This window comes from Lactuca saligna, chromosome 4 (assembly GCF_052625555.1).
Source record: "Lactuca saligna cultivar CGN05327 chromosome 4, ASM5262555v1, whole genome shotgun sequence".
NCBI classification, from domain to species: Eukaryota; Viridiplantae; Streptophyta; class Magnoliopsida; order Asterales; family Asteraceae; genus Lactuca; species Lactuca saligna.
The window spans coordinates 998,988-1,009,474 of record NC_136420.1 but is presented as its reverse complement, the minus strand read 5'-3'; the positions used below and the strand labels follow the sequence as shown (position 1 = coordinate 1,009,474).

Sequence of the window (10,487 nt, the reverse complement as noted above, 5' to 3'; positions counted from 1 at the left end):
AAAATACATTAACCCAACCCAACAAAACCAATATAATATATGGGTTGGCAAGTTACGAGTTGAAAAGTTGAAAACATCAACCTAACCCAACTCACAAAACATATTTAAGTATATGGATACACGGATGAGTGGGTCGATTCGAGTCAAAGAGTCGACAAGTCATTTTTACATGTTAAATTCATACAAATACATGTCTCTCAATTAATTAATAATTAGCATTTTACATTGACTAGAATGAAATGAACATTTAAATACAAATCTAAAATAATAAGTTAATAAGCAACACATTTGAAAATAAAAGTTTCAAACGCCATATATCGACTATGCTCTATTAATTTTGTTGGGGTGCAAAGTTATTCATTCATGACTTTGTAAATATTTGATTTTTGTAAAACCCACTTGCATGTGGTGCTTTAGCCTTTAGACCCATTTGTTAGTTAGAGTGAGAGAGAGAGACATGTAAACACCTCTATATAAGGTGGGTTTGTCCACTTGTAGAGGTGTGCTTGAGAGATGTAGAAGTGAGTGTGTAAGTGTATGTTAATTATGTAGTCTAGATCTAGATCCTTTTTGTGTAACACCATATACATTCAATATATCTCTTAAACACCCAAATCACCATGTTCAATTGTGCAAGCTTTAATTCCGCATGTCAAACCATGTTCTTATGTCACTACAATTGTTATCAGAGCTTGGTTTTCACGATCAACGTGATTTTTGAAGAATGATTCTCGGTTTGGCAAATTTTTGTCACAATTTGATCAATTTTGGTGAGTCTCTCTCTATGATCTCTCGTAATTTTTGATTCGTGCTTTGCGTTCTTGATTTTTGATCATTTTGATTCATTGGATCTAATTCATTTCAAACCTCATTGTTGATCCAATTAATTTTTGTGTAGATCAAATTCAAACCAAATATAAAATCCATTGTTAAAACAATTTTGGTGCCTAATGTCAAATATTGGTTACTGTTCATCAATTTTATTTGATTCAATTCAGTTTTAGTCCAGTTATTGTTCACTAATTCAAACTCGAGCCCAATCAAAATGTCGAATAATACTGTTCATTCACTTTCAAGCCCAAACATATTTCTTTTAATCCGATATCAAGACTTTGAGTCTAAATCATTTTGAATCATTAGCAGAAGTTCGTCACCTGACTTGTACACAAGCTTTACAAGTTGTACCATTGGATGTTCATATTTCTGCTCTTCATCGTTTTTATCTTGAATTTCGTTTTCGATTCAATGTTCATCTTGATTGATTTGAAGTATTTGTTATTCAAAATCAGTGAATCGATTTTACTTTATTGATTATGATCTCAATCTTGAGAAATCATCAACTGTTTCTTTGATTTCGATGAACACTCAAGAACTTTGAAACTGATGAAGAACAAGTATCGATTTTCAGTTCTTATGATTCTTATTGATATTTGTTCAAGAACAGATGAAGAATGTTCGACTAGAAGTTCTTTGAGTCAACATCGATTATTTTAACTGAACTCAAATCACAGAATCGAACGATTGAAGTCAAAATTGAGTTCGATTATTGAAGAATCGGTTGAAATCGAAATTTGGTTTTTGGGTAATAATAAATCAAAGATGAACAAAAACCGACGGTGTTTCAATTTCGATGTTGGATGTGAGTTCAATGGCTTGAAGAATTGGAATCGAATTTGCTTTTGTGATACATAGATGACGAATAGTTCCAGATTCATTAATTTCGTGTTTATGATTGGTTGACTTTAAAAAGTCAAACTGTGAAATGTTCAAATCGATTTTGGAAGTTGTTATAATCGATTGGTAATGTGGAATCGAAATTGGAACTGTGGTTGTAATAACGATTTCGAAGATCTGTATTGGTTCGCATAATGATGTTAGTTCGCATATTGATTTTGTTCGTCATACGAGTTCGTGATTTTGGAATTGGGACGAATGGTCGATGTTTGGAGTCGATTTGATGAACGATCTTGAGTTGTGAAAGAAGAGATAGAGAACAGATGATGAATGCGAAGTCAAGAAGGCCTGGGAAGTCCATGTTTACAAAAGAACGAAAACTCGATTGTGGAGTTATTGACGCTCATTTTGCGAAAGTAAAACAATCGAATGTTTGCATCTGTGAATCAATTATGTTTGTCATTTGGGTTCGCATTTGGTGATATGGTTCACTGGAAATCATTTGTTGAATCGACTGGGTTGATGATGATTCGTGGTGATAAAAATGCGAATGAAGACAACTGTGTGGTTGATGGTCCAACGTACTTCGCATTTAGTTACAGAGACTAAAATCGGATTTGCATTTGTGTAAATCAAAATTAAGAATGCGAATGTGATTAAGGTTGAAATTCAGTTCGCATTTGGTTGATTGGGGTTAAAAATGCGAAGTCAAATGTGAAGTAGGAATGTGCGAAACTTTTCACTGATTAGTGGATTGGGGAAGAAGAAAACAAAGAGTTTCACGTTTGGTCCCTGTTCTTTTCGAGAAATAACTCAAGTGACCCAACTTCACAAGTTTGAAGAATATGCAGAAATTGTAAAAACGAATACCTGTAGTTTCGCATTTTTGACAGTTTATACCCAACTTCGCAAATAGGGTCATAAAATGCTGAAATTGCAGAATTTTCAAATCTGGTCCCTACAGTTTGTGCGAATTTACACATTTTACCCAGTTTTGCAAATGGGAGTGTGTTTCGCATATTTGGCAGTTTTGGGCGCACCGGGTCACTGCAGAATTTTGAAATTGACAATTTCTACCCATTTTTGAGAAATTTTGTCAAAGGCGATCCGTGAACGGCAATAAAAATTGATTATTTTTTAGATTTTCCGGATTGACGCACAAAGTTTATGCCACATGTTAAGGGGGAGTTTTGACATGAAAAATTCTAAATAAAGCACGTTCTTTTTCCATGGAGTTTTATAATCAAATTTCGATTATAAAAAGGGGGAGAAGTTTTATATGGAAATTCGAACTTGAATTTTTCATATTACGCGGATTTGAAGACCGAAGTGATCTTGAAGTTTTGCAGCCACAAGATGATGCAATTGGAAGTTTCGAAGTGATATATTCGAAATGGGTTTGGATTTATTGAAGATTTTTGGGGTGTGTTTTTATGCGCAACTTTGGGTGATTATTTGGAGTTAATCATTCGTTGCTACTCGGATTGTAATGTCTCACATCCTAGAGCCCAAATTGAAGAGTCATGGAAGAATTGAAGATTGAAGTTCGTTTCGACATGTGTCACCTTTGAGGCTCGAACCGCGTAGTGCTTGATTTTGGAAGATTTGAAGTGGGTCATTCATTCCTAACTTTGAGGGGGAGAATGTTGGGGTGCAAAGTTATTCATTCATGACTTTGTAAATGTTTGACTTTTGTAAAACCCACTTGCATGTGGTGCTTTAGCCTTTAGACCCATTTGTTAGTTAGAGTGAGAGAGAGACATGTAAACACCTCTATATAAGGTGGGTTTGTCCACTTGTAGAGGTGTGCTTGAGAGATGTAGAAGTGAGTGTGTAAGTGTATGTTAATTATGTAGTCTAGATCTAGATCCTTTTTGTGTAACACCATATACATTCAATATATCTCTTAAACACCCAAATCACCATGTTCAATTGTGCAAGCTTTAATTCCGCATGTCAAACCATGTTCTTATGTCAATACAAATTTATAAATAAAATTTTAATTTTTTTTAAAATTATATATACATATATATATATATATATATATATATATATATATATATATATATATATATATATATATAGTCAAGTTCAACCTGCGAACCCAAACAGGTAACACAACCCAATCCATGAAATAAACGGGTTAACGGGTCAGAAATCTTAACCCAAACCCTTTTATTTTCGTGTTGGGTTACGAGTTTGGTCGATGATTGTCACCCTAGTGAATGACTAGAAAAATGTCATTGAATTTGGTGTTAGTTTGCAACGGCCCAACGACAAGTGGCAACAAATTGTAAATATGTATATATATATCTATAGGGGACGGTTCACTTGAGATTAAAAAAAAAAGTAGAGATCTTAAGATTCAACCTCAGTCACATATTTCTTATTTGTCACTCTAATGCTCCAGTATACCGACAGCAACATGGTATGCCTAATCATAAATGATTATATGGCAGAGAGGTATAATCATATAGGATTATACATATTTATACGTATATGTCTAATCATAAATGATTATGACAGTTGGTGGCAGAAGAATTGATGATGACAAAGGTAGCGGTGGTATAAGTATCGAATGTGATAGTGATGGGGGCCGGCTAGTGTCAGAGGTGGTGATAGTGGTGGGTGGCGGTTTATGGTTATACCACGCATGCGACATCGATACGCCGGATGTTTAAAACAGCAAATTTGAAATACATTGCTGAAGTTGAATCTCAAGATCTCTATTTTATTTTTAATTTCAACGGAACATATATATATATATATATATATATATATATATATATATATATATATATATATATATATATATATATATAGGGTAAGGTTCAATAGAGAACCATAAATAACCAAGGAACCAATCATGAGCATTGGAAATTATAACGATCAACGGCCAAAGAAATAGATATACACTTTTACATTGGACGCACACACACCGAATTATACCCAAAATCCACCCTTTACAAAAAAAAAAAAAAAAAAAAAAAAAAAAAAAAAAAACAACCACTATTTTTCGTTTAAAAAATTTTTTAGGCCATGTTTTTTATCAAAAAAAAAATCGAATATACCGTTGTTCATGATTTTACGTCCTCTTTCCATAGAGATCTATGATGATATATAAAAAACGAACTTTTTTTTTCGAAAAAAACTCACTTCATTTTCTTTAATGAAAAAAGTTAAGGTCTATTTTTTATAGAAAAAAATTAATAAATATATCAAAATTCATATTTTTCTTGTACTTTTTAAACATAGATTCATATTCATGTTTAAAAAAAAAAAAAACGATATTTCAGTTCAGATTCACATTATAAACTTGTTCAGATTCATATTGTAAACCTGTTCAGATTCACATTGTGAACCTCCTCAGATTCACAGTGTGTACAATAACAAATCAGATTCACAGTGTGAATCTGAACTGATCGGAGCCTTTTCACATTGTGAATGTTAAAATTTAAAATATTTACAGTTTAGATTCACAATGTGAATCTACACTGATCGAGGTTTTTTTTTGTGAATCTGAACTGTTCGAGATTTTTCATATTTTGAATGTTAAAAATTGAAATATTTACATTTTAGATTCACAGTGTGAATCTACACTGTTCGAGGTTTTTTTTTTTAATCGGTGTTGATGTTTATTAATAGAGTACAAAAAATTAATATTTTTGGTATAATTAGTTTTTTTTATATAAAAAAAAAGCTTAAACATTGAAAAAAAAATAAGAAAATTAAGTGGGTTTTTTTTCAAAAAAATAATAATTTTTATATAGCATCATGGATCTCTATGAAAAGAGGGCCAAAAATCGTGAACAACGGTATATTCAGATTTTTTTCGATTAAAAACTTGGCCTAAAAGAATTTTAAATGAAAAAAATGAAGTGGGTTCTGTTATAATCCGGTACATGTGCGTCCATTATAAAAATTTACAACTTTTCATTTTACCGTTGATCCCTTTAAATTCTGACACTGTGGATTGGTTCATTGAATAATAATGGTTCTCTATTGAACATTTATCTCTCTCTCTCTCTCTCTCTCTCTCTATATATATATATATATATATATATATATATATATATATATATATATATATATATATATATATATATATATATATATATATATATATGTTTGATAGTGATAAATAATTAAGAGAAATGCCGACCAAAAGTTTCTTGTGAAATTGGTTATAGAATAAAGAAATGTATATATAATTATATTATGGATGTTGGAGTTGTTCACGTCACCTTCTCCTCCCCTTTCCCGAAGACATCTCCTTTTCATGTCTAAATTGACATTTTATTTTTCAAAGACAAATATGGATATATGTTATATACCAGTCGTTTTATATTGAATATAATACCTAGACTTAGCTTTTAAAATTAAAACATGACGATAAATACATACTTGGAGTAATTGTAGGTATTATTTGATGCTAATTATTGTACGTAACCTTTCACTTGCTACGTAATATGTTATGTTATCCATTTAAAGTCAAGAATTGTAATGACATTAGATTTTAATTTTACTGTATAATTATTTTTCTTTTCTTATATATATATATATATATATATATATATATATATATATATATATATATATATATATATATGTTATCCATTTAAAGTCAAGAATTTTACTGTATAATTAATTTTACTATATATATATATATATATATATATATATATATATATATATATATATATATATATATATATATATATATATATATATATGAATGAGATTATTAGCTGAATCGGTAGTTGTTAACTGTTAATGATGAAGCATCTTTCTTTCTTTGTTGTCTAATGGTCAACTTTTACCAAAATTTCTTTTGGTTTTTCATTCGGTATTTGGAAAAGAAATAGGAATTCAGCCTCCATCAGCAATCCCATCCATTTCCGGCCATCATCAAAAGTCAATTGCATCTGAAAAGTGAAAACCACCAACTCTATTAATTCTGTTTTGTTGGTTTTTCTAGTAAGTAACATTTTAGAAAGGCAGAAATGGATGGTGGCGTGGATGTGTGAGGTAATTATTTAGGTGATGGAGCATGATTTAATTATAGATAAATACAATAAACGGAAGCAGCTAGCAATAAGATATTAAGTACCAACTACCAAGTACGTACGAAACATCCCTACCGATTCCCTACATATTAAGAGAGTCTTTGACTAAGTTTATTTAAGGAGTTTTTTTTTTTTTTTTTTTTAAACTAATTACACCGGGATAAACCAAAATTAATGTTTGGATATGAACTTTTTTAAAAATAACTTATAGCTGTTACATAAAGGACACAAGTCATTTTGTATAAGTTAGTCCTTACTATACCAAACATTTTCTTTTTTAAATCTTTATTTTTATAATTTTTATAAATCAATAAGCTACTAAATCAGATTTAAATAAACACTCTCAAACACCGTTTAAAAAAATAATAAAAATAAAATGAAGGGGTCCTAGTCCTCCCCCTCCGGTTGACTAATTCCGAAACCAGCCACCTTAAATGCTGTTTCTTTTTGGAAAAATATATTTAAAAAATAAAAGAAAGAAAGAAAGGTGGGTTGCTTATACTCTATGCAACAACGACGTTCTGAAATTACTAATAAAAGGTTAATTCAAAGAACAGAACATGGTGTGGGTCCAAGACGGCTTGTAGGTCCCTTTTCTTTGTAATGGGTTTGCCCCTAATTCTAAGTCCTCATCTCTTACCAATTACCAATTACCTCCAACGACCACATCACATGAATACAACTAACTTCACTTATCATTAAAATTTCAACCAACTTCGCTCTTTCTTATTTAATTTTTCTCCCCAATAATCATTCATTCACAAAACCAACTAATCTTCAAGTGCAAACAGGCTGTTCCAAAATTTGAATAAAAAGATATCACTCATATTTTTTTATTATTTAATATTTATTTATAACAACCCGGAAAATACGCCAATTTTCATATCAATCAAAAGTACGGAACCATAATGGTACCTCAACAAACTCTTTGAACGGAATTTATTTTCAAAAAAATAATAATAAAAAAGATTAATAATTCTCCCGCTTTGGGTGCAAATATGGTTGTTGCGTGCAAAAAAGCAAGCGAATCCACTAGTCATGACTTTTGTTGATATTTTAAAAAGAAGTGATTTTACTTTACTTTTTTTTTTTAACAATAACGTATATAATATATTGGTCTCCTTATTATGATGACTGCCTTTCACAGAGGGGGGACTAGGAAGCAACTTCCATTTTTGCTATCAAATCCATCCACATATTTGAAATTGACAAAATCTAAGATGGGTCCTCCTCCTCCTCTTGTTATCTTATTTCAAGATTCAGAATCATATCATCCCTTGTTCTGTTTCTGACTTCGTGTGGATATCTTTCAAACACCAATCCTATCTTCAAAATCTCTCAACATAATAATGATAATGAAAGATTATGACACCAATCTCTTATTCAGATTTTAGACGCATCCATCAGACAACTGGATACAAATAAATATCTTGATGAAACAGACACACACACACACACACACACCCACCTACATAAATAATAGTAAACCTTGCCAAAATCACTTTTACCAAAACATATCACTTGTGGATTCTTACATTTAACAGATAGATAACAACCTCAAGGCTTCTTTGCACCTTCAGAATTTGGGTTTGAAGGTGGTACCTCTGAGCATGCCCTTAACACAGCCTCGTTCTACAAAAAAATATATATATATAACAACTTTTTATCATTTCAAATAAAGAAACAATTTATAACACTAGGCATGGTTTGGTTTGGTTGGGTTTAATTATCAGATCATATGATATGATTATGGCACTGACTATTCACTATTATCATCATCTGTAGTTCTAACATACCCTAAGCTGCCATGGTTTAACATCAATACTGCAATACTTCATCATCAATCAATCAACCGTTTCAAATTAATACTAACACCAATTAAAACATAAACACATCAATAAAAGAGTCACTGATCATCATTTACAACATAGTATTAACCATTGATATTCATTAACCTCAAACTCATAAACAGAAACGATGAGGTGAAGAGACAAAAAAAAAAGGCATATGTGCTGTACAGACCTAAACTAAGCATGACAATTCAATATGCTTGCTTTTCCCCTTATGTGTAATGAATGAAGTAGGTAGCAAGATGACTAATTTTAACTTAAATAAATATAATATTTTTTGAACGATTCTGAAAAAACATATCTGCTTGTATCATGATTGTTACATTTTAGTAATATGAACATAATAAGAATAGTTCAAACTTTTAACTATTCTTATTATGTTCATATTACTAAAATGTAACAATCAACACTGATACAGAGGTATGGAGACCAAAGTTGGTTACTTGGTTACAATGTACTTGAAATACTAAAACTGTGTTTGGTTGCGGAAAATTTTCTATTTTTCCATGAAAATTTTCAATGAATATGAAAATTTTAAAAACGCCTTTGGTTGATTCATTTTTCAAAAAAAATTCCAAGAAAATGAAAATTATCTGTTTTCCAAATTGTATGTAAATTAGAAAACAGTGATTTTTACGGTTTTTCCTAAATTTCTAAGATGGAAAATGAAAACTCCACCGGTTCCAACTGCCAAACAGACTCGTTTTATAAAATTTTCATTGAAAACCGAAAATGAAAACTCAACTTTATTTTCTGAAAACATTTTCTTAGAAAATGAGAACAGTTTTCTACAACCAAATGCACCCCAAGGTTTCTCATATCTACAGCAATTCTCAGAAAGACAAAAAAAATAATAATAAAAAAAAAAAAACGGAATGCTGCACGCATCCAATACTTCATGAGGGCAAAGTGTTGTAGTCTTCAATGCTGCTTTGTGAAGGGAGAAAAAAAGTAGGGGGAAGATAAAGAGGGTTTGCAGCACAACTTTTTTAAAGAATTTACCTTGTAATGTGAAAATAGTGAGAAAAAGTTTCGTAGTCACAAACCACCAACCAACAAAAAAGAAAAAAAAAAAATAGTCACATGCATGAGGCTCCACAAATTTTATATTGACAGCCTAATGTTGGCATTAATAATTAGCGTTAGGGTTTGGTAAAACCGTAAATTCAAGATATTGAGCTAGTTTCCAAATCCCCGGCTTTAATAATTAGCATTTGAGCAAACATTCACAAACGTCACTGGTAAACCCCAAACTGGTACCATATAGCATCAAGGTTCATATGCGATATGTCTATATATCAGAACCCTTTTCAAAAGAAACAGTATTAACGATTAAGCTGTTTATTTCCCAGGTCATTAGACTAATCAATAGCAGTAGTTAGTAAGTAGTGTATTGAATCTCATTAAGGTGTAGAATAGGTACGGCATATAAACCGAACCCTAAAAATATGGAAATTAGGAGAGAGGGAGGGACCTGCCAGACTCGAAGAATACGCTTCTTGGCGTTGGCTTTACGGGTAGTAGTGAGCTTGATCCTCTTCCAGACGAGGCCTCCTGAATCGTGCTTCTTCACCAGTTCCATGACTCGCGTCCCCCAAAACGCTCCCATCTTCATTCTCTTGCTCTTGCAATGCTCCTGGGTCCTGACTCCTGAATCCTGATGTTTACTTGGGTAGTCGGGTATGGACCTAACGGGCTGGGCTCTTTCTTTACTGTTATCCAAATAATTCTGGATTATATAATTATTATTTTAGGTCATTAGGGTAGTCCTAATAACTTTTCCTTTTTTATTTAAATGGTCTAATTTTTTATTATTATTATTATTTTTTTTTTTTTGGTCTATTGATTTTTGATACATAGTGCGAAATAAATTTTTTATGTTGTTATATAGAAAACT

At 31.3% G+C, this 10,487-nt stretch overlaps 1 protein-coding gene across 1 annotated transcript; it reads right to left on the bottom strand.

Annotated features, from left to right (window-relative positions):
* Positions 1-8,090: 8,090 nt before the first annotated feature.
* LOC145041018 (uncharacterized) lies at positions 8,091-10,279 on the bottom strand. The gene is made up of 2 exons (XM_078988905.1): positions 10,065-10,279; positions 8,091-8,372 (listed from the first exon to the last, which is right to left on the bottom strand). The coding sequence occupies exons 1-2, from the start codon at positions 10,203-10,205 to the stop codon at positions 8,298-8,300; spliced, it is 216 nt and encodes a 71-aa protein (XP_078845031.1). The 5' UTR covers positions 10,206-10,279; the 3' UTR covers positions 8,091-8,297.
* Positions 10,280-10,487: the final 208 nt, after the last annotated feature.